Source organism: Sus scrofa, chromosome 5 (genome assembly GCF_000003025.6).
Source record: "Sus scrofa isolate TJ Tabasco breed Duroc chromosome 5, Sscrofa11.1, whole genome shotgun sequence".
NCBI lineage: Eukaryota > Metazoa > Chordata > Mammalia > Artiodactyla > Suidae > Sus > Sus scrofa.
In genome coordinates, this window is record NC_010447.5 from 22,226,967 (window position 1) to 22,251,663 (window position 24,697).

Below are 24,697 nucleotides of genomic sequence, written 5' to 3' on the forward strand. Positions count from 1 at the left end.
CCAAAATACACGTCCACATCCTAATTTCTAGAATCCGTGAATGCTACTGTATTTGGAAAAGGGGTCTTCTGCAAATGTAATTAAGTTATGTTATTATTTTCAAGTTCAGTTGGATGTTGAAGAGACACAAATTAAAGATGTTTTAATTTTTTTTTTTTTTGTCTTTTGTCTTTTGAGGGTCACACCCATGACCTATGGAGGTTCCCAGGCTAGGGGTCTAATTGGAGCTATAGCTGCTGGCCTACGCCAGAGCCACAGCAATGCCAGATCTGAGCCACATCTGTGATCTACACCACAGCTCACAGCAATGCTGGATTCTAATCCACTGAGCAAGGCCAGGGATCAAACCTACATCCTCACGGATGCTAGTCAGATTCGTTTCTACTAAGCCACAATGAGAGCTCCCTGAACATTTTTAATGTGGAAAAGCAACCTCATGGTTCCTAGTCGGATTTGTTTCTGCTGCACCATGATGGGAACTCCAGGATGTTTTAATTTTTAAAAATTCACATTTGACCTTTATTACCTGACTATTCTTCAAGATCAAAAAAAAAAAATCTTTTCAGTAGAGCCTCATATGGTTCAGAAGTTTAAGGCTTTAAAAAAAAATAAGTTTGTTCCATGACTTTTTTGAAAATGTTATTAATTTCAGAAATTTATTCTCCTATAACTAAAATCCTAGTCTAGGAATCTGAACATCTGAGTTCTGTTGCAGCCACTATGCTGGGGAGCCTGGGGTGAGTCACTTCCTCCTCTGGGCATTAGTTACCCCTATGGAAATATCAGCAGCTTCCAAGGACACAAATGCATCAGAATCATCTAGGTCCTTGTTACAAATAGATATTTCTAGGCCCTTCCCAAACCTAATGAATCAAATTTTCTAACACTGAGGCCCAAGAACCTGTATTTTAATTAACCAGGTGGTTGCAATACACAGCCAAGTTGGGGAACCACTGAATTAGAGGGCCTCTAGGGTTCCTCAAGCTCTAAAAATTTGATTTTCTGATTTCCGTTTCTGCTATCACTGCTCTATCTCTGCTACTAGATATTGTGATAAAAAACAAAACCACAAAATAAAGAGTAAAAAATCAAGACCATGATTTAATCATATCTGTATCCTTCCAGCACCTACACAGTGCCTAGTCTAGGGTAGGCACTCAATAAATATTTGAAGAATTAATCAACAGTGATTAAATGAATGAATGTTATTTCATGTGAGTCCCAATCACCTATGGATAGAGCAATCCATAAAAGAGAGAAAAAATATTATTATAAACTTTTGCCTGATACAATCCTGCACTCCCTGTCTGCCCTACTACAAACTCCAAATAATGGGTTATGTGAATGAGGTAAATGCATATTTAGAGGCACAACAGCAAAGTGGTTGAGTTCTCCTATGGGCTAGATTATCCCACAGAATTTCCCAGTGGTGGTGATAACTGAGGGAGGCTCATGATTCAGCAGGAGCTAGTTTTCCTCTCCTTGACTTTCCCAGGTCCAGAAAAAGCCATCTTGACCGGGTGACAGATGTTCTTAGGGTTAGGTTATGGGTCTTTGAACCTGCAAAGGCCACCTCAGATTTCTGTGAGGCCCCAGTGATTGGGAAGAGGCACTCATTTCCTATTAGAAGTTACTCATAAATTCACTAGTGCTGGGAAGGGTGTCAACCAAGCAAGGTGCCCCCAGAACATCTGATCTCCCCTCTTGTGACCCCATGATGCCTTCTCTAACTCCCCTCCTCTACACTCCACTGACCACCCCTTGGGCTTCCCCAGTTCAGACACTGTCTGCTGGCCTTGGAAGGTACCGGCTCAGGATGAAATCTGTCACAGGGGTGGGCAATTTAGCCAAGGGAATGTAGAGGAGTTTGGCATCCAGGCCAGGGTTGTAGCGGATGCGAGGGCTCCGGGAAACAATGGCATGTTCCATGCTATTGGTGACATCACGGATCCTTGGCTCTGCCAACTGCATCATGTTCTTTAACTTGTCAGTATCTGGTTGAGGGTGCAAGAGAGGGAAAAAAAAATCAAAGGTTCTATTAGTCTTCATTAAAGATGTTTTCTTCTGAATTCCATCCAAGCTCCCTTTCCATCAGCTCACTGATCTAACATTTCCGGCTGATCTCACAATCTACAGATTGTCCCTTAAACAAACACCCTGTAAACAGTCTTCTCTTTATGAATTTCTGCATTGTGTACTGAATTCCTACTATTGCATTATTATAGCAATGAGAAGAACTGTGCCCAGTTCTGCCATTAGTTGTGGGACCTTGAGCTTAAACTGTCATCATCTGTAAAATGGGGATAATAATAACCTGGCCAGAGAGTAATAAAGATAAACAATAGCAAAGTAGACAGCAGAGGAGGAGAAGACAGAAAACAAGTTTATATACTATTGCATTTGGCGTGGATAAGCAATGAGGTCCTGCTGCATAGCACAGGGAACTATATTCAATCACTTGTAACAGAACATGATGGAGGATAATGTTAGAAAAAGAATGTATATATAACTGGGTCACTTTGCTGTACAGCAGAAATTGACGGAACATTGTAAATCAACTATAATTAAAATTTTTTAAAAGGCAAAAAAAAAAATTGGAGTTCCCATTGTGACTCAGTGGTTAACGAATCCGACTAGGAACCATGAGGTTGTGGGTTCTATCCCTGGCCTCGCTCAGTGGGTTAAGGATCCAGTGTTGCCATGAGCTGTGGTGTAGGTCATAGATGCGCTCAATCCTGTGATGCTGTGGCTCTGGCATAGGCCAGTGGCTACAGCTCTGATTGGACCCCTAGCCTGGGAACCTCCATATGCCACGGGTGTGGCCCTAAAAAGACAACAACAACAACAAAAAGACAATAAAAATAGTAACAGTGCCTATGCTTTGGTCATCAAGTCATTATGGTGCTCAGATGAGCTTAGGCATAGACAGGCACCTCGTAAGGCTCCAACAAATGTGAGGGCTACTCTGTTAGCATTTGCATATGGGTGTGGAGATGGGTCCAAGTCTGCAGTAGCTCAAAATACAAATATGAGACAAACCACACAGTTTACAAGGTCCTGATCTGCACCCTCACCCCAGAACTTTGGGATGGGGCAGCTCAGTGGGGACACACACTTCAATGAGTACCCCAAGAACTCAATGAACACCCTAAGAACTGTGTGGAGGAAGTGGTGCCTAAGAGTCAGCTTCATGATAAGGGATTAGAACTTGAAAACAAAGAGGGAGATCAAGCTGGCCTGACTTTGGGGAAGGTCCAAGAAGGCAGAGAACGCATCCCCTCTGTGTAGGACATTGGTAGGTGGTTGATGAGGGCAGGACAATGTCATCAAATATCCTTCACACACACACAACCCACCCTGCCTCCATGGAATACCTCTTCTGTTTCCTAGAGAGAAAACTATCACAGAAAAAAAAAAAAAAGGCAGACAACACTTTGGGGTACCAAAAAGAGCCAGGCTGACTTAAAGCCAGACTGTCTATAGAGCAATAATGCCCTAGGAATCCAACGCTCTGTGTTCTGTCCTTGGCTCTGACACGGGGTCTGCCCCCAGTAGGTCCCAGGCAGGGAGGCGAGTGTCAAAGGACTCAAGAAGCTTGGGATTACAGATCCCTCTAAGCCAGGGAAGGCTGTGCGGGCTGACGAGGGCAGGGCATGCTGGCAGGAGCAGATGGCTTTGGAACTAGGCTCTGTAAGACCGGATGGACCTGCAGAGGCAGTGGGGTGGCAGAAGCTACCTGAGACCTGGAAACAGTCTAAGGCACATTCTTTCCTTGTTCTCTCAAATATTTATTGTGCCCTCGCTTTGTGCTGGGAACGCTGCTAGAAGAGTGAGAAGACCGTGAGGAAGCCCCTGTCACTCTCCTGGACAGTGAGGAAGGACATGTGGGCTTAGTGTTCAGGCATCCAAGAAATGTTTGTGCTATTCTGAGAATTAAGCCAAAACAAACGAAACAAAAAGCCTATAAAACAGCAGGTACCAGGCTTTGGCACTTAGTAGGATCCAAGAGTCCTGATCCTACCCTAGAAAGAAATGGGACTAAAGGGACTTCCCCAGAGGGGCTGAGACAATGAATGCTAGCAGGTGGCTATACTGTTCTGAAACATGCTAACCAAGCCATATTGAGGCTCAATTCCAGGCCTGTGAAGACCAGAACACTGCGTCCTGTTCACATGCCTGTCCTGGTGACTGGGTGTGCTGCTTCTTCCAGAATGTGCCTATGTTAGGTTGCTATTAACTAAACATTTCCAATATGGTTCTATTTTGGGTATAGCTAAAAATCACTCCAAGATACCTGACCTAGTCCTGGAGTTCACAAGCCAGGGGCCTTTTCTGTTGGCCACAATAACTTACAGGAGTTTGTGTCCAGTGGAGCTGCATGACCACTCCTAAATGTTTCTTCAGTCTGTCTCCATGGCCAAACACTATCCCACATAGACACATACTTCCCACAACCACCAAGGATTTTAACTTCATGCCTTTGTCATCTTTTCACTGTGTTTCGGCAGTTGCCTCCAAGCTGGTCCCAAGTCTCCACCTTCATTCCCACAGCACACAATCAGGTCACTGCAGAGGCTTTTTTTTTTTTCTTCTTCTGTGTTTTGTCTTTTCTAGGGCCACACCCGAGGCACATGGAGGTTCCCAGGAATCCAATCGGAGCTGTAGCTACCGGCCTAGGTCAGAGCCACGCAACGCGGCATCCGAGCTGTGTCTTCAACCTATGCCACAGCTCACGGCAACACTGGATCTTTAACCCACTGAACAAGGCCAGGGATCGAACCCACAACCTCATTGTTCCTAGTCAGATTCGTTAACCACTGAGCCACAACAGGAGTTCCTGCAGAGCCTTTTAAAAGACTCTCCAAAAGCCTTCAGAATGAGAGCCAGGCTTAGTGGAGCCATCGAAGCCTATTATGATCTGACTCAAAAATCTCCTGGCTTCCTCCCCATCCCCCACCCCTTCACTGTTCACTTAAGCCATGCTAGTCATATGTCATGGCTAACGTTTGTTGAGCCCTTCTGTGGCTGAGCTGAGTACATTCTTGTTTAATTCTCCTAACAACCCACAAGAAGGGAATTATTATACTTTATCATGAAGAAAATGAAGTTGAGAGAGTTGTGTAACCTGGTTAGAGGGATCGTTATCATCTACATCCTAAATCCATCTTGCCTTTGAAAACATATAGTGCTGTCAGATCTCCAAACTGCTGCTCATAGTCCTCCCTCTGTGGGAAACACCTGCTATTATTTTCCCTTTTGGTGAACTCCTATTCATTCTTCAAAACTCACTAATGCCCCAGTGGTCATTTCTGTGAAGGCTTTTGTGACAGCAGAGTTAAATCCCTGTACCATTGCTTTGTATGCATGAATGATGGAGCACAACTATGCACGTGGTGTGGTATTTGCTTTCAGATCTCCCCTGCTAGACTCCCAGAGATTTTTGTCTCATCTGTGTATCTTGTATCCAAGTAAACAGCAATAAAACTGAAGTGAAAATTAAAGTATGATTACTTGGAAATATTTTTTGTTACTATAATAAATATATTTATACTTCAATATTCAACACTACTGTAGTTAAGTTACAGAGCATTAAACACTGTAAGAAAGATGGGGGAGTTCCTGTCATGGCACGGTGGACACGAATCCAACTAGGAACCACGAGGTTGCGAGTTTGATCCCTGGCCTCGCTCAGTGGGTTAAGGATCCAGCATTGCCGTGAGCTGTGGTGTAGGTTGCAGATGTGGCTCAGTTCTGGCATTGCTGTGGCTGTGGTGTAGGCCGGCAGCTACAGCTCCAATTAGACCCCTAGCCTGGGATCCTCCATATGTCATGGGTTCGGCCCAAAGACAAAAAGACAAAAAGAAAGAAAGAAAGACGGCCATATTATGATAATTATGTCATAGGCCAGCTCTACATAGCTTTAGAAACAGTTCAGTTATGAAACAGTTTCATAGCATGGAAATAAATCTACAGATAAGGGAACATTAAGGGTTTATGTTTGTCTTTACAACATCACTGTATCAAAGGGCATGAACTGTTCTATTTGAGATTTGGCATATTACCCTTTGTTCAGTGTCCTTCCTGGAAGGATGTATGCCTGTTTGGTTTGCAAAAGACTGAGCTTGGAAGAGGTGAATGGGCAGGCAGTCAAACAAACAAACGAATAAAATACAAATAAAAATAAAGGCCAGGGGAGTTCCCATCGTGGCGAAGTGGTTAACGAATCCGACTAAGAACCATGAGGTGGCAGGTTTGATCCCTGGCCTTGCTCAGTGTGTTAAGGATCCGGCTTTGCCGTGAGCTGTGGTGTAGGTCACAGATGCGGCTCGGATCCCGCGTTGCTGTGGCTCTGGCATAGGCCAGCAGCCACAGCTCCGATTAGACCTCTAGCCTGGGAACCTCCATATGCCGTGGGAGCGGCCCAAGAAATGGAAAAAAGACAAAAAAATAAAAATAAATAAAAATAAAAATAAAGGCCAGGGAGTTCCCATCATGGTTCAGTGGAAACAAATCTGACTAGTATCCATGAAGACTAGAGTTCTATCCCTGGCCTCCCTCAATGGGTTAAGGATCCGGTGTTGCCGTGAGCTATGGTGTAGGTTGCAAATACAACTTGGATTCTGGGTTGCTGCAGCTGTGATGTAGGCTGGAAGCAGTAGCTCTGATTCGACCCCTAGCCTGGGAACTTCCATATGCTGTTGGTGCAGCCCTAAAAAGCAAAAAAATAAATAAATAAAAGCCAAAGCTTGAAGTGACCAGATTGACCTGCTTATACACATGTAGCAATAAAATGAGACAAGGTACACTCTGGTTATGTAACCTTCAAATTGCCACCTGTCATTGAGAAGTCAGGCAGGATGGCAAAAGAAATTCAAGTTACCCTTCATGTATGTACTTTCTGTTCCCTGCATGGGAATAATCAACCAGAGAAGGACTTAAGCCATCTTTCTGTCTTCTACCATTGTAAAGTGTAAAGAACAGCATTTGCATTTTAAAAAATTCATCAAGTATTTAGTGAAAAAGCCTGATACTGTGTAAGATGCTAGAAAGCAAGGGCACAGTTGCTGCCCCATGGGGCTCCCAAGGCAGAGGGAACCACAACCAGTTGCCTGGAAAATTTTTCATCTAAATGTAGTCAAGTGCCTGTCTGAAAAATTTCCCCTGGAATCATGGAGTGGATAATTTCAGGAGAAAATGAAATCAGCCTACGGTATTTTATAAATCCAACCGTTACTATTCATTGGAAGAACAAAATCAGCTTTTCGACAGTGGTTTTTAGAGGAAGTTTGCCTTTCTACATATTCTTTTATGGACCACACTGAAGACTCTATAACTTCTGCTTGCATTGAGCTACCTTACTTAGCAAATGCCTTTGTGAGGTTTTCAGACAATAGCTGAATCTGCTTCACCCTAGCCTCATCATGGCTTCATAAATAATTTGGATCATTCTTTCCACATGACCAAACCTGAGTCAATCAGATCATATTCTCCTGGGCACAGTGATGGGCTCAAGGTTGGGTACACCCTGTGATTCCCTCTGTTCCTGCCATCACTGGCCCACCAAGTCACTGACCCACCTTTTGGGGGAACCATTGGAAAGGACGATCCTAGGAGGCAATGAGAAGGTGTTGCAGCCATGTGACCCCACAGCCTGTGAGACTGAAGCCAAGAGAAAAGCAGCAGAACCAAAAAAAAGAGGGGGTGGTATTTCCTGTTGTGGCTCACCAGGTTACAAACCTGACTAGCATCCATGAGGATGTGAGTTCGATCCCTGGCCCCACTCAGTGGGTTAAGGTTCTGGAGTTGCCATGAGCTGTGGTGTAGGTCGTAGATGCAGGTTGGATCCCATCACATTGCTATGGCTGTGGCGTAGGCTCTGATTCGACCCCTAGCTTGGGAGCTTTCATATGCCACAGGTGCGGCCCTAAAAAGAAAAAAAAAAGAAAGGAAGTTCCCTTTGCCAAAGCCATGGTGTAGGTCACAACTGCAGCACAAGTTCAATTCCTGGCCCAGGAATTTCCACATGCAGCAGATTCAATAGAAAAGAAAGGAAAAGAAACTAGAACCAAGAAATACGGTGATTTGAAATGAAAATAGAGATTTCCTCAACTAGTGAAAGGTTTACTGTGGCTGGACTGTAAAGGGCAAGTGTCAACAGATTGAGTACAGGATAAAGGGCACTCACATAGGTTAATACAGCTGGTGTACTAGCTCTGATTCTAATGATTTATTTAGCATTTGGAATACCCTGCTCTCTGTTCAAATACTTATTACGATTCTTGGTTGTTTTAAGGCCTTTAATAGGCCTGAATAAATCTGTAAGTACTGAAAAAAAAAAAAAGAATAGAGTTAAAGCAGGTCCTAACAACATCATGTATGGACTGGATCAGGCTGTGCCTGAAGTCCGTATCCTTAAATTTTTTTAGTAATAAGTATGAAGAAGTTCCTTTTCTGGGAACTCTCTTATATTGTTGGTGGGAATATAATGCAACCACTATGGGAATCAGTATGGAGTTTTCTCAAAGAACTAAAAATGGAACTATTATACTGTCCAGCAATCCCATTCCTGAACATCTATCCAGAGAAAACCATAATTTGAAAAGATGCATGCACCCCAATGTTCACTGCAGCACTATTAACAACAGCCAAGACATGGAAGCAACCTAAATGTGCACCAACAGAGGAATGGATAAAGAAGATGTGGTACATATATAAAATGGAATATTACTCAACCATAAAAAGGAATGAAATAATGTCATGAATGGACCTGGAGATTATCATACTAAGTGAAGCTAGAAGTGAAAGACAAACATCAGGAGTTCCCACTGTAGCTCAGTGGTTAATGAACCCAACTAGTGTCCATGAGGACATGGGTTCAACCCCTGGCCTCGCTCAGTGGATTAAGGATCCGGCATTGCTTTGAGCTTTGGTGTAGGTTGCAGACGCAGCTCAAATCTGGCACTGCTGTGTCTTTGGTGTAGGGCGGCAGCTACAGCTCCAATTTAACCCCTAGCCAGAGAAACTCCATATGCTGCAGGTGTGGCCCTAAATAGACAAAAAGGACAAAAAAAAAAAAAAAAAGACGAACATCATATATCACTTATATGTGGAATCTTCAAAAAAAAGGATACAAATGAACTTATTTGCAGAATAGAAGCAGACTCTCAGACTTTGAAAAATGTATAGTTACCAAAGGGGACAGGTGGAGGGGGAGGGATGACTGGGGGCTTGGGATTGACATCTGCACACTGAGGTATATGGAATGACTGGTCAATGGGTACCTGCTGTATAGAACTCTACCTAATATACTGTTATAATCTATGTGGGAGAAGAATCTGAAAGAGAATGAACGTGTGTACATGTATAACTGAATCACTTTGCTGTACAGCAGAAATTATTACAACCTTGTAAATCAACTATACTTCAATAAAACTTTTAAAAATGAAAAAAAAAAGAAATTCCTTTTATGCTTAAATAATTTGGGTTGGATTTTCTATCACTTGTAACTAAGAAAGCCCTAACTGATCCTCAGGACTTTTTTCTCCTCACAGAGTTCTAATATGTCCAGAACTAAAAGATTACTTTCTCCAAGGTATACTTCTCCCTGACTCTTCCCTAAATCAGTGAATGAATGATGCCTCCGTCTACCGGCTTTCTCAAATTAAACCTAGTATTCATCCAGGATGACTTCCTCTCTCTCCCAGGACCAGCAGGTCTAATATACACTCGGCATCTATCAACTTCTTTCCATCTCCTCCACTTCTTTCCCGGCCACACTTCAAATGCGGCTAACCTGGAATACTGCGGCAACCAGAGAGCAGTCTTTCCGATCACGAATCAGATCACAGCCTTTATCCTCAGTGTGCTTTCATGCTCTAATTTATCCTCTGTCTCCTCTCTTCCCCCCACACTGCTCCCCATCGTCTTTAAAAATTCCTATAGTTTCCTGCCTCAAGGCCTTCCTGGAAAAATTTTCCTGCCTATCTCCACTTTCCACTTGCCAAAAATGCCTAACTTACTCTTCCCCAAAGTCAATTCAGAGGGCCCTCCCTACGCCATAATCGAAGCTGGGGCTTCACTCCCAACTCCATTCTTCTTTTCATGGCCCTATGTTTCTCTCCATGGTATTATCCACATTTGTCATAAAACGTGAATTTTTATTAAGATCCATTTCCTCCAACTGGACCTCAAGCTACAGGCAGCCATCTGTGTACCTTGCTGCTTTGGCCACTTTCAGCCCCAGCCCTACCCAGTGGCTGGTGTGTGGTAGGCTCTCAATAAAATGTGTATTAAGCGAATAAATGGCTGTCATGGTTTTGGCGGCTTGACTTTTTACTCTGTTGATGTATGAGGTCCAGGAGAGCATTCACTAAAATAAGACCTCCCCCTACAGTTAGATAACGGCCATGAATTTTTTTTTTTTTTTTTTTTTTTTTTTGTCTTTTTGCCTTTTCTTGGGCCGCTCCCGCGGCATATGGAGGTTCCCAGGCCAGGGGTCGAATCGGAGCTGTAGCTGCCGGCCTACGCCAGAGCCACAGCAACGCAGGATCCGAGCCGTGTCTGCAACCTACACCACAGCTCACGGCAACGCCGGATCGTTAGCCTACTGAGCAAGGGCAGGGATCGAACCCGCAACCTCATGGTTCCTAGTCGGATTCGTTAACCACTGTGCCACGACAGGAACTCCCCATGAATTTGATTGAGTGATTAACCTTAGCCCTTCCAGAGTTTCTGGGTATATTTTTTAAATTTACCACTTTGGATTTTGGATGATTACTAGCTAAGACTCTTTCTTTGCAACACAAGAACTTAGAGCTTGCAGATACAGTGTAATAGAGAAAAGGAGGCCATGCTCTAAGGAAGGATTAAAAAAACACTTTTCAATCAAATTGTTCTTACCAGGAAGCAGATAATATTCTAAGCACTTTTTATATATTAACACATTAAATTCTCATAACCCATTACAGATGAGAAAACTGAGTAACTGGACCAAGGCAAGCAGGAGAGCTGAAAGTTACACTTGGGCAGCCTACTTTCAGAGTCTAAGAGCTTAACCACAACAGGAAAGTGTCTCTCAGGGATGTTCATGGAAGCCAAGTAAAAGAAAAAGGAAAAAAAATCTGGGTCAAGGATAAGTGAGACTAGGCCACTGAGGCCCAAAGGGAGTAGGACAGGGCTGAGGGCCAGGCTGTTTCACTCCAGCCTAAGGGAACCTCCTGAGCTAGCAAAGTACCAGCCCCATCTTTCTGCTCCATACAGGGCAGCTGTAAGGGTGGCTTGGGCTGCTCTCCTTCCAGGCACCTGGCACCAGAGAAATGGAGAGAACCAGGAATTACCATGGATCATCCTCTCTTGAAACCAACTGGCTCAGCTTTGGAATTAGATGCTCCAAGTGAATGCGGGGCATTCTGTCCTCAGAGTGGGCCTCACTCTCCTACCACAAGTTGCTGCACCAGGTCTTTTGGCCAATCTCTCCTCCACTGCACTTGCAGGCCATCCCAAATGCCAGGGTCCCACTCATCCCTCAAACTGGAAGAACCTGAACACAATTTTGGAACAGTAGAGTAAACAGCTGTGATGTCTCTCCTCTATGCTCCAAAAACACCTGAGACACACCGGAGACCCTTAGCTCAAGAAAAGGGCTGCCTGGAGCCTCTTTTAAATACTTGTGTGCTTCTTTTCCTCTTTACTGATTTAACAAGCATTTGTGAGATAGTTCACAGATATTAATACTCACAGCAGTCCTGTGAGGTAGGCACTATCATCAGCTCCATTTAATAGATGAGGAAACTGAGGAATAAGGCAATTAGGTAACACTCCCATAGTTTCCAAGCCGGTAAGTGGCAAAGCTAGGATTCAAACCCAAGCAGTCTGGCTTAAGCAGCTGTGCTCTTAATAATTTCTCTGTACTCACGTCAGTGCATTTTCACCTGACTCACCTGCGTACTGATGTTTAGGCGGGAGGCAGGTGCCAGGGGTGGGTCGCATCCCGGACAGCATTTCTCCTAACAGCCCCATCTCCCGAAGCTACGATTCTGCCACTCCGGCAGTTCTCAAACCCCAGCTCTGCTACCAGCTCTAAGGCTTTAGACCCATAATCTCTCCGAACCTCCATCCCATCGTGTGTAAAATGGAAGCGGTCAGTGATTCCCAAGACCTCCCCGTCCCTCTGTGAGACCCCTTTTCCACCGGGGGTAACTCACAGATATGGAAGTACTCTTCTCCATAGCTATCGCGGGTCTCCTGAGGCAGCCGCGCCCACATCTTGCGCATGCGCATCTCCAAGCTCTCCTTGCCCAGAATGGATGTCCGGTAGTTGCCCGGCTCAATGATGCTGACTTTCACCCCGAAATAGTGGAGCTCACGCCTGGAAAAGAACAGCTGTATTCAGACCCCACGATGACAAAGGATCCTCAGAGAAAGTCCCCTCTGACACCTCTAGAGGAGCCATTCTCCCTTTGGAGATCAGGAACCTGGAGGTGTGCACCCCACCCCTGCGCCAGGCCCAGCACTTCTTTCATGCAAATAAGCCATTTCCCAAGCCTCTCTGAGTAATTCACATTAGGTAAGCCCAGCTGCGAGGAAGTCGTGGAAGAATCTAGACCAAAGCCTTGCTCTCACCAGATCCCTCCTACTTAGCCCCACCCCAGCACCCAGGTGGCAGAGGAGTAAAGGGGTCTATGCAAGGCTTGCACCCTCCTTTGCAGGTGGCCCACAGCACGTCTGCCCCAGGCCTCTCTGTTTGGGGGACTTGACCTCCTGCTCCCACAGGCCTGAAGAGGGTGTTGCTTATCTGGATCAGCTCAAGGGAAGGCTGTTAAAACTACCCCACCTCTTCTCCTTAGCTCTTATTCTCTGGGTCCTTGGGGAAAACCCCCGGAAGGCTAGACTTCCTCCTGCTGCTATTGTAGCATCTTCCCTCCAGAACTCCCCTGCCCACAGGGAAGCCCTACCAGCCCTCTCTTTCTGAGGTGAAACCACCAGAACTCCCACCCTGAGTGGTTTGGCACCTAGGCCCAGTCACCTGATGCTGTCAGAGAAGGCCTCGACACCAAACTTGGAGACACAGTAGCCACCACCAATGACAGCTACACGGCCACCACTGCTGGACATGTTGACAACCCTGCCCCGGGCTTTCTTGACCATGGGCAGCATATGGAGGGTCACTTCAATCAGTCCCACCAGGTTCACATTGATCACCTTCACAAAGTCTTCCTTGGTCAGCCATTCATTGGGGCCACTGGGCAGGCCCACACCAGCATTGTTCACCAGGGCCCAGAGGCCTGGGGGTGAGAAAGAGGGAGAGAGAACCAGGTAGAAATCAGCAGTGTTGCTGGAAAAGCATCAGGGTTTACCACCCACCAGCTCAGGGTAGCTGAGGATGGTTGAGCATGTTCATAAAGCCCATGACAGCCAGGCTGGGGGTGTGGGATGGGGATTTATGACAGCCCAAAGGAACATGTGCCTTTACTTCTGGTCTCCCCTAAAGGGGCACTTTTGCTGATTCACATAGTCTGCCAAGAGCTGAGCCCTGCACTAGCTACAATGCAGGCTTTAGCTAATCGCATCTAAGCTATTAGCTCTGGGAAAAGAGCGCTCATTTTCATACCAATGAATTAATGTTTCAATTCCTTCTGCCATCATGCTGCCCCTTCTCAGTTCACCTAAGTATAAGTAACCGACTCTGGGGTTCCTGTTGTAGCTTAGCAGTTAACGAACCCAACTAGTATCCATGAGGACGTGGGTGTGATCCCTGGCCCTGCTCAGTGAGTTAAGGATCTGGCATTGACATTAGCTGTGGTGTAGGTCATGGTTGTGGCTCGGATCCCTCATTGCTGTGGCTGTGGCATAAGCCAGCAGCTACAGCTCCTATTGGACCCCTGGCTAGGGAACTTCCACATGCCCTAGGTGTGGCCCTAAAAAGACCAAAAAAAAAAAAAAAAAAAAGAAACCAACTCTCCTTCACACATTATCAAAATCATTCTATTCATTCATTCATACATCCATTCATTCACTGATACATTCATTCATTCATGCACCTGTCAGTTACAGAGGAAGGTGCTAGAGACATAAAATGAACAAAGTATTATCCCTCAAGGAACTCACAAATCAGAAAAGATACAAATAATATTTATAAAGAAATATATAAAACATTTAAATAAAATAATTTTGGAAAAATGTGAAAAGGGCTCTTCGAGATAATTAAATTGAGTTGAGAGAATGCTACGTATTGTCATTCGACTCTGCAGGGGCTAGGCTTGAAGAGCTCAAGTTCTAGTCCTGGTTCCACCTCCAGCATTGGACAAGTCATTTTCTTTCCCTGGGTCTCATGTTCTTTGTTGACTATATTCAAACAATGGTCTCCAGCCTGTGGTTTGCAATCCTGAGAGCTTTCCAGGCTGAACCCCAGAACCCACTAAGGGAGGGAGGTGCAGGAGAACCTCAACTTTCATTTGATTTACATATTGAGCTTCCAAGTAAAATTCCATTGGTGCTTGGGGCTCCTTCCCTTCCCCTCCCTCCATCCCACTACCCCATCTTGCCCTCTGTAGCCTGAAAATACTCTTCCAGGCACACATGAGCAGGTCTGGATGTAAACACCAATCATGGACCACCTCTTCCCTTAGGTCTGGGGTCCCCAGGCAAGCTGTGTTCACACTCTATCTTCCTACCCCTCTCCAGTTGGAGACCCCAGGAGAACAACTGGCTGGCAGGACTCAGAATCTTCCTGGCTAGAGGAAACTTTCTTATCTTACCATGGATAAAATGAGCTCCTGAGACCTAAAGACTGTAAAACCCAAGTGCTCTCTCTCTGTGGAGAAGGGATGTACACTCGCTGCTACCTCCGATCATCCCAGGTAAATAGCTTTGCCTGCTGGTGAACCAGGACAACCTTAATTTTTTTTTTTTTTTCCCCCTGCAAAGGGCGGCTAAAGAACTTTCGGAGCAGTATGAAAAGCTTTAAGGGCCATGCCAACTTGCATGTCCAGAGACTCTCAGGGGCAACAAGAAAGCATGCAAGGACCCCTTACCCCCCCATTTCCCAGTGCTTCTTAGACCAAAGATGTTGTCCAATGGCCCCTCAGAGATGTCCCCATACTAATTCCCAGAACCTGTGAATATGGTGGATTACATGGGAAAGAAGAATTAAGGTAGCGGATTAAATTTAAATTTTAATCAACTGACTTTAAAATGGGGAAATTATACTGGATTAGCCTGGTGAGCCCAATATAATCACAAAGTTCCTTCTAAGTGGAAGAGGTCAGCCAGAAGACAGAGACCCAGAGAGATGGCAGCATGGAAAGGACTTGACCTGACCTTGCTGGCTTTGGAGATGAAAAGGCTCATGAGTCAAGGAATACAGGCGGCCTCTGGAAGCTGGAAAAGGCTTGATTTTAGCCCAGTGAGACTCATTTTGGACTTCTGACTTCCAGAACTATATGATAATAAATTTGTGCTGTTTTAGGCCACTCAGTTTATGTGAATTTATTACAGCAGCAATAGGAAACTAATATGCCCTGTGAGTCATTAACACAAGTGGCTCAAGGTTGAATGTAGGGCATTGGGCGGAGGCAGCCTGTTGAAGACAGAAACTCACTCTTGCTGAATTATTCATTACTTAGGTCATCTGACAAATATTTATTGAGCACCTCACTAGATGCCAGACACTGTTGTAAGTACTAAGAATATGTTGTAAATAAAAGAGACAAAAGTCTCACCCACCCCTACACCCCCTAGAAGCTTTATTCTAGCAGGAGCAATAGACAATAAATAAGTAAAATATATTGTTTCTTGGATAGTGGTAAATGCCAAGGAGGAAATGAAGCAGGGAGTTACTATCTGGCCTTGCTGGGCCCCAGAGCTCTCCCACCCTGACCCACGTGCACAGACCCCAGATTAGTTCCCTCAGGAGTCCTGACTTCCCCCAGGCTGCTGCTTCTACAAACTAAGCCATGCTGTTCCTCCCTACACCCACATCCTATGTACAGGAAGCTCCTTGGGTGGGTCCCCATGCAGTCCTAGTCCAGCCCTAGATCATGGCCTCCTTTCCCAATAAGATCAGCCACTCTGATGCAGGCACTTAACCTCAGGTCAAACCAATATCCATCATGATGTCAGGAAGAAGACAGGTCTCCCCACCCTGCAATCTAGCCTGACACAGTCAAGGAACGCAAATACCCCCACTCAAGGAGTTCAACCTCGTGCTCCCCCCCAAAGCCTGATTCTGATAGGAAACGTGCTCACATTTCTATAGCTGATGGTTAGGACTACTGAAGTCTCAGAGAGGCAACTCTGTCTTTATTATTATTATTATTTGTCTTTTTATGGCTGCACCCACGGCATATGGGAGTTGCCAGGCTAGGGGTTGAATCGGAGCTGCAGCCGCCAGCCTATGCCACAGCCACAGCAACGCCAGATCCTTAACCCACTGAGCAAGGCCAGGGATCAAACCCGAATCCTCATGGACACTGGTTGGGTTTGTTAACTGCTGAGCCACGACGGGAACTCCGCAATGCTATCTTTAAAGGTTTGGACGTACAGAACACATGCTCCCTCTCTGACCTCCTAGTGCAACCTCCCCCAACCCCCACCATCCCTCTGAGCTTCCCAGAGAGAATATTTCCTTGGGAAATCACCTCTTCATGTGGACAGACCAAACCAGGCAACAGTTCCAATTCCACTACAGCCCCAGGCCCTTTCTCTACACCACCTCTTCCACCCCATCTGAACAAAGTCCTTGATAATTGTCCCAGATGCCTGTGGGAAAAAGAGAGGAAAAGGATAAACTGAGAAATCCAAAGAATGGGAATTGTCCCACCTTGCTCGCCCACTTGGTCCCTCACCCACTGGGCTGCTGCCTTGATGCTCTCAGTCTTGGTGACATCCAATAGGGTGGTCTGGAGCCGGTAGGAGGTATCCTGCTGAAGCTTCTGGGCTCCCTCCTCAGTGAAGCAAGCAGCCAGCACCCGCATGCCCCGATCAACCAGCTGCCTGGCCAGGAGGTTTCCAAAGCCCGAGTCACAGCCCGTGATAAAGACATACTTGTCTGAGAGGTTGCGGACCACATTGCAGTTCTTGAACCAGCGGTACATAAAGGAGAGATCTGTGATAGCCGCCATAGGGCAAGGGGGAGGTGATGGCCAAGAAGAATCGGGCTCAGGAGACAGTAGGAGGGGCTGGCCCTCTGAGCCCGAGTCTGTTGGAGCCACTGAGAAGAGCCCTCCTCCCTTCTGCTCCCAGCAAAAGATGCCCGGTCCCTGGATGAGCCATTCTGTAATTTTTATAGGTGGATGCATCACCACACTAATTAGCCCAGATACAAGAAATTCAAGTCCAACCTGAAGCTTTGTCACTTCAGACATTCCTGATGGCTGCCTCTCCACCCCCTGCACCAGTCCTAAATGGGTGAAGGTGCCAAGAATGGGAAAACCCGCAGTGATAATGTCAGTGCTGAGAGGTGGCTCATCGGGTGGTCTGGGTAGAGGAAAGGAAAACGGAGGACTCAGCCCAGGGGAGCTCCCCCAATACCCTCCACCTCCAGTTCAGGGATCAAAATCATTTGTTATGAATGTAGACATGTAAATAACTTAATTTTTATTTTCAGTGGGAAAATTAGAACAAATTCATCAATGCAAAAACAAACAAAATTGGTTTTATACCCTCCAAAGAGCAAGAGAAATGAGCTCCAGGTTATCAGCTCTTTGGAGTTCTCTGCCCTTAGATGAGTCTCTGCTATGAGTGATGATGAAAAACAAAGGGTCCTCCTCAGGGTGGACGTGCCTCCATTGTCCTGAGGTCAGAGCACCAGACCCTTTTATAAGGGAGGCTGGTTATGTGAGGCCCCAATTTCCAGAAGGCAGAAACCCTTGAGTGGCTCAGGGCCTGATTCCTTGGGAGGTGATATTCAGAGTCCCCACTGCACTCCAAGCAGGCCCCAGCACCCCTCTCACCCAGCAACCAGTCAAGTGAAGGGAGTTAAGGACTGAGGACACATCAGCTCTCCGGGGCAGGGTCCCCCAGTGGGCATTTTTCTTCTACCCCCAGGACCGGGCACATGCTAGGTGAGCTGCTGAGCTGGGGAGTCTGAAGAGGGGGATATCAGTGGAAGAAAGGGACTATAAAGTCAATGGACACAGTGGCTAATGGGATGTGCAGAGAGACCATCAGGACCACAGGTGGCAAGAAAAGTCAGGAGGAGATACTTAGGCCCAGTGGGAGGGGAAAGGAAGATAGAGAATTCTGATAGGAACATCACTGAGACTGAAGTCTGCCCAGATGAAGAGGATGAATCATGAGTTCCCTAAGCAGCCACAGAAAGGGACTGAGGCCAAGTCCTTGGCTCTGAGAAGGGGTGACATATGGGAGAAGCGGAGGACAGGGGCAGATACTTGGAAGGTTCTCAGGGTCAGGACTTGAGGGGAAGGAGAGATTCCAGGCAATGGGGCAAAGAACACATAGAAAGGCAGAAGGGAAGCTGATAAAGAGAAGGAAGCAAGGAAATGAGACAAAGGCGTGAGTAGTGAGGGGCCACTCCCAGGATTGCATAAAATATGGGGACAGAGTGATGCTGGAGTCTGCAGTGGTCCCTTGGATCAACCTCTAGGGTCACCATTCTTCAGAATGAGCTGGTGACCAGGCTCATCTGAGAGACCTGGGGCCTACACCTTCCCTGTCTAGAAGGTCTGGCACAGAAACAGGGCCACCAAATTCTCTAGGTCAAAGAGACAAGGATGCATCACGATGCTCTATTATCTACCAAGGTTGATCGGCTCCAGAATCAGGTAAAGCAGGTGTTACTTTGGGAAAGCCCAGAGAATTTGGCCATTCCAAACCAAGGGTGATTGGAGTTGAGGGGGTCATGTCAGTTCATAGACCCAGCCCCAGGGATCAGACCCAAGGCCCGTAGGGTTTGGAGGTGGGAGGTGGAGGCAAACCTCACCTATTTCACACCCACCATAAAGCACAGCACCGCCTGCAATGGATCTGGGAGGCCTCTAAGAACTCTGCCCACTTTCTTGGTGAGTGAACAAGGAAGTCTTGGCTGGCAGAAGTCAAATAGTCACTCAAAGGCTGAGCAGGCCCAGGTTACGTCCCAGTTCTTGAGAAGAGAGGTGAAATCCAAGGGTTTGTCTCTAGACCTAAAGAAGAATGACCTGGAACTGCCCCAACACAAGCCTGGGCCTGCCTCACCATCCCATGGGCCTCTCTGCTGGCTGCTGAATGAGGCCGCATTCCCCTGGACCCAACATCCCAGCATCAGAAAAATGCAGGCTGTGGAATGGGGGATGGGCGGGCTGTAGGACCACACAGAGGGCTCTTGTCCTAGACTGAGAATGCTGCCCACTCTGACCACTGGCCTCCCTATTCAATTGGCATATGAAGCTGATGGGTTAGGCTGGTGACTGCTTTGTGCACCCTCGACCCCACACGTATTTTCAGTGGAGAGAGGATCCTTTGCCTCCTCCAGCCAATTCCATCCCGTGGGATGAGGAAACCAAGGCACAGCCTGAGGAGGTAAGCAGAGGCAGAGCAGGTGGGGCTGAGACCCCTCCTAGCTGCTCAGATCCTCCCAAAAGTGTAGCTTCCTCAGGGTGGAAAAGGGCCATGAGGTTCAGAGCCTTGAGAGGCTGCTCAAGGAAAAGGGCACTGACGTGCTATTGGATCCCCGTTTCTCGGCCGCAAAACTTCCTAATACCCCGAGAGCCTCAGGAGAAGCCTGGAGCAGAGACAAGGAGGAGGATGAGCTATGTGACCTTAGAGACTGGAGAGCTTGCTCCCTCCACCTTATTTCCTTCCTCTTGAAGTATCATCCCTCACATGCACCCCAACTAGACTCCCCATGCACCCCAATCTTGACTTCACAGGGCCCTGGCAGGTCTTGGGGAGCTCCAGTAGACCATGGCATCCACCAGAAAGGAGGGCATGTGGCTTGTGGGGAAGTAGAAGAGCTTCCGGCCTGGTGAGTATCATGTGTGGGGGTGGTAGGCAGTCCCGGCAGGCTCCAGGCGGTCCGCAACCAAGGACCGATTCATCATGCATATTTTCAAAATACTTCCAGTTATTCTGATGCCTGCTCAAGACAAGAAATCTACCTTATATACCTCCACATCCCTCCTCTTCAATTCACAGGTCTAATACGGGAAGAAATTTTCTAAGAATTTCTACCCCTTGCCCACCTTTCCACCCCTAACCCATGCCCCAAACTAATCTGTCCAATTTCCCAAGAAGTATCTAAACTGTTACCGCAGGAACAACTGTTCCACATTAAGGCACGCCTGGGTCTGTTTCTGAGAATATCCAATACACCAATTGGATGTTTCTACAAACACTAGAAACCTAGGTACATGAAAACCAACTGGCCTAATGTTAATTTGCCATGAGTCCACTGATATCTTCCCTCTCTGGCTTTAGTTTCCTCCCTAAATAATGAGAATTTCAGAGAGACAGTGGTCCCCCGGTCTATCAAGCCTGGATCCTGAGGTCACCAGTTGGCCACACAGGGCCCTGGGGATGGAGCACACATCCTCACTGCTGGGGGGAGTCAGAGCCTGGAAGAAGGACCGGAGATTGGAGGAGGTGCTAATGATGGACCCAGGCTCCTAGATGAGGGTTTGCTTCTCTCCCTAATACCCACAGTTCACTCTCCTGAGCCAGGAACGTCTCCCCAGAGAGATCCTTGACCTCTGGGCAGGCCCAACTCCATGCCTCCTGAAAACCCCCCCAAAACATCTCAAGGTTTCTCATGCTGCTCTTAAAGTAACAGGGCTCAATCATAGCCAGCTTTCCCCAAAGTGCTCCCTCTACAAGGCCAAGAGGCAGAGGGGCAAGGCCTTCAGAGGCCTTGGAACACAAACAAAAACAGTAAAATCTCAATGCCGACTGGGGTGGGATAAGGGGAGTCATGAAGTGCGGCGGCAGTTAGAGAGAGCAAACTTACGATAATGATACTGTTTCTGTACAGATTTTTTTGAAATATTTTATATACATGTGTTTATCAGTTTCAAATACTACCAAGTGTGTACAAGGCACCACTTGTGATCTCCTTCCATTTCCCTCACAGGTATTCAGTAGTCGGAGGTTGCCCATTTCCACCTCCCTACTCCTCTGTCCCCTCCCTCTCCTCTCCTGCTCTAGCCAACAGCCTAGTCATCTGTCAGCTGGGTTATTATGACTGTTCTCTAAGGAGCATCTTCTGCCTGAGGTTGCAGCTCCCCCACATTCAGAACCACTCTCTGTTCTGTAGCCAGTGGGCTCTCTATAGGTTGATTTGATGATTTTAGTTCCTCTGATAAAATCCTTTCCATGGGGTTCTGTTGCCAACCGTATGATGGCTCCCAGCCTGTCCAGGGCCCATAGCTTTCATTAGCCCACACATGCCCACCTGCCCCTAGAGGATCCCACATCATAGGCCATCAAATGTTACTCACCCTGGGCCTAGGCTGATCCCATTTCCTCACCCAGAAAGCTTCCCTGCCCGACTTTGCCAGGTTGCCAGGTTCCCAAGTTCAGTTCGTCAACCCTCAGCTCAGATCTTTATCTCCCAGATCTCCCCCTGGTTCCGCTGACTACCAAGGCTACTGTGGCTAATTTAGGCATAACCATCATAAATGATGGCCATGACATCCTGTATCTCTTGTCCCTTTCTCAGCTGTCAGACTTTTTAGATAAAGGGCCAAAGCTTCTTGAGCCTAGATGCATTTATTGTGCACTCACAGAAGTGCCAAGAAGTATCAGTTGAACTGAGTCAAATGTTCTACCCCCACCCCAAGGGCTCCCCCCCATATGATAGGGGAATATCATAGGGGTTGTGGACATGGGCTCTGCAGCCAAATAATCCCAATTCCAATTCTGCCTCAGATACTTTCTGACCATGAGCCCTCATCCACGGCAGAGATGGTGTGAAGCAAATTCTGCAGTTCTAGAGCCCATCCTGATACCCAAAACTTAGAAAAGTGTTTCCAACAAATGCCTGGAACAAAGTAAGAGAGAAACATCTAGAAGGAAAAGCTCTAAGTTTGAGAAGAAAAGAACCCCCCTCCCAAAGCACAGTAGCAAGAGGACCAAGGGATGGTCTCTGTCCCAGGCCAGCTCCCAAGGGAGTCTGAGAAGGCCTCGAAGCTGTACTTGGAACTTGGAGTAGCCCCCCACCAAAAAGGGTCACCCAGCCCAGGATGCTGGAGAAGTTGACCACATGGCCCCTGTTTGGTCAGCCACTAATTGAGCCACTAATAGGCAAGGAGATGGGCAGCACTATTCACCAGACCCCAGAATCCAGGGCACAGTGTGACATGAGGGCAACACTGGCTGGGCCTGGGCCTGGGCCTGTGAGAGAGGACTCAGCTGCGGTTCCAAACTGAGTTTTTTGGTTGTTGTTGGGTTTTTTTGTTGTTGTTGTTTTTCTGGTTTTTTGTTTTGTTTTGCTTTTTAGGGCTGCACCCATGGCATATGGAGGTTCCCAGGCTAAGGGTTGAATCAGAGCTGCAACTGCTAGCCTACACCATAGCCACAGCAATACAGGATTTGAGCCACATCTGCAACACCACAGTTCATCGCAACACCTGGATCCTTAACTCACTGAGTGAGGCCAGGGATTGAACCCCATCCTCATGGATACCAGTCAGGTTCATTTCCACTGAGCCATGACAAGAACTCCCCAACTTAGTTTTTTGATTGAGTCATCACCAATGTGCCACATGATATAAGGAAGAAGAGTACAGAAGAGGAAATGGGGATGTGGTGGGTGTAGGGTGTCAGGGTATGTATGTTCTTTGAGTTTTGGAAGGCAGGGATGGTCCCACTCATTTTTCTGTTCCTCAGTGCCTGGCACCCAGTAGGCAATAAACCCATCTTTATTAAGTTCATAGACAGAGTTTGGGAAAATAGTGTGATTCACCTAAACATCATATAGGAGAGAGACAGAGACAGGTAGATAGGAATAGTAAGTGGGAGAAATGAAGGGAAAACTTGAGAAGAGAAAGGAAATAGGAAATGATAGAAAAAAGAAAAGAAATGAGAAAATGAAAAATTCATGAATACTCACTTTCCAGAACCTGGTTGGGAAAGACATCTTTGAAAACCCAGCGTAGGAGAACTTAGGAAACAAGTCTGCATTAGACATGTGGTCAAGGTCTGAAAAAACGGGCATCAATTCCAAGACAATAAGGCTTGAATATTAAAACCTCTCATGAATATTCTTAGTGAGCAGAAAAGACGTTTTTCTTACTCAGAGAAGAAATAAACAAATGCAAAAGAAATCTAGGTGGTACCTCTGTCCCCCACATACTCCTTCACCCACTCCTGGCTGCAGCGACGCTCTCTGTCTTGGTCACGTCCAGGAGCACCGTCTCCAGCCTGTCTGACGTCTGCTTCCTCAGCTGCTGGGCCCCCTGCTCCGTCAGACATGCAGCCAGGACCCTCAAGCCCCGCAGTCCAGCTGCCTGGCCAGCAGGTTCCCGAAGCCCGAGTCACAGCCCGTGATGAAGACATACTTGTCCCTCAGGTGGCTCACCACCTGCCTCTCCCGCTGCCAGCGCAGGAGGTAGTACAGGCCCACGAGGACTGCCAGGTACAGCCAAGGCTACAGTCATACTAAGTTTCTAGCACCCTCTGCTGTGGAGTCCTCAGATGTCTTCCTGTTGGCCCTAGAGTCCCCTCTGATCTAGATCTTGTAGTTCAAACTGTCCATGATTATGTTAATCGCAGTAAATGTTTACTTCTGTGACCTTCCAAATGACTGAATAAGTTAATGCTTTTTACAGTAGATTATAATATATTGTTTAGTGGCATAAATTTCCTCAAAGTCTCCATAATCTCATTTTTGTAATGAAGAAGGTGAACTAAGATGATGGGAACATACCTCCCATTCCAATTTGTACTCAGCCCAGGAATCTGCACAACTTGGTGCAAATGCTTCTCCACCGAGTCCATCCTCAGAGCATCATGAAAAGAGTGGAGGCAGTCAGGCTCTCGGGAGGCCCTGAGAAATCAAGGGAATTCCTGCCCAGCACACAGTAGGTGCTCAGTCAAGGGAAGCAGAAAACATAAGGCTGGGGTCCAGAAGGGACTCCTACTCTCCTCCACTGGAGAGTGCGGGGAGGGTATCTGGGCTGGGGACCCCGGGGATGGCAGAACCTGGGGGGTGGTGACTCGAAAGGAGGGGACAGGAGTTCCCGTCGTGGCGAAGTGGTTAATGAATCCAACTAGGAACCATGAGGTTGCGGGTTCGATCCCTGTCCTTGCTCAGTGGGTTAACGATCCGGCGTTGCCATGAGCTGTGGTGTAGGTTGCAGACGCGGCTTGGATCCAGCGTTGCTGTGGCCCTGGTGTAGACTGGTGGCTACAGCTCCCATTCGACCCCTAGCCTGGGAACCTCCATATGCCGCAGGAGCGGCCCGAGAAATAGCAAAAAGACAAAAACAAAAACAAAAAACAAAAAAAAAAAAGAAAGAAAGGAGGGGACAGAGGGAGGGCCACAGAGAGGTGGCTGGTGAGGGAGAGGCCAGATGTCCTCAGGGAAGGGTCTGGGCCTGCCAGTCCCTTAGACACCTCTCCTCGACTGTCCATTCTTGAGTCTAAGCCTGTGACCTAAGGCCACTTGATGAACCCCCAAAAGACACGTTAGCCCCTCACTTCAGTGGAGGAGGGGATGACCCCACTTCTCTCTTCAAATCCTCCTCAGCTCACCCCACCACTCACC

General features: G+C 47.0%; 1 protein-coding gene across 2 annotated transcripts; it reads right to left on the reverse strand.

The window, feature by feature from the left end:
• SDR9C7 (short chain dehydrogenase/reductase family 9C member 7) lies at nt 1,075-24,656 on the reverse strand. 2 transcript variants are annotated; one of them, XM_021091808.1, is made up of 5 exons: nt 23,858-24,249; nt 16,820-23,130; nt 13,025-13,283; nt 12,204-12,367; nt 1,075-1,994 (listed from the first exon to the last, which is right to left on the reverse strand). In XM_021091808.1, the coding sequence occupies exons 2-5, from the start codon at nt 17,361-17,363 to the stop codon at nt 1,777-1,779; spliced, it is 1,185 nt and encodes a 394-aa protein (XP_020947467.1). In that variant the 5' UTR covers nt 17,364-23,130; nt 23,858-24,249; the 3' UTR covers nt 1,075-1,776. The 2 variants fall into 2 exon arrangements, with proteins under 2 accessions (XP_020947467.1, XP_003355526.4); XM_003355478.4 differs by having other exon boundaries at nt 16,820-24,656.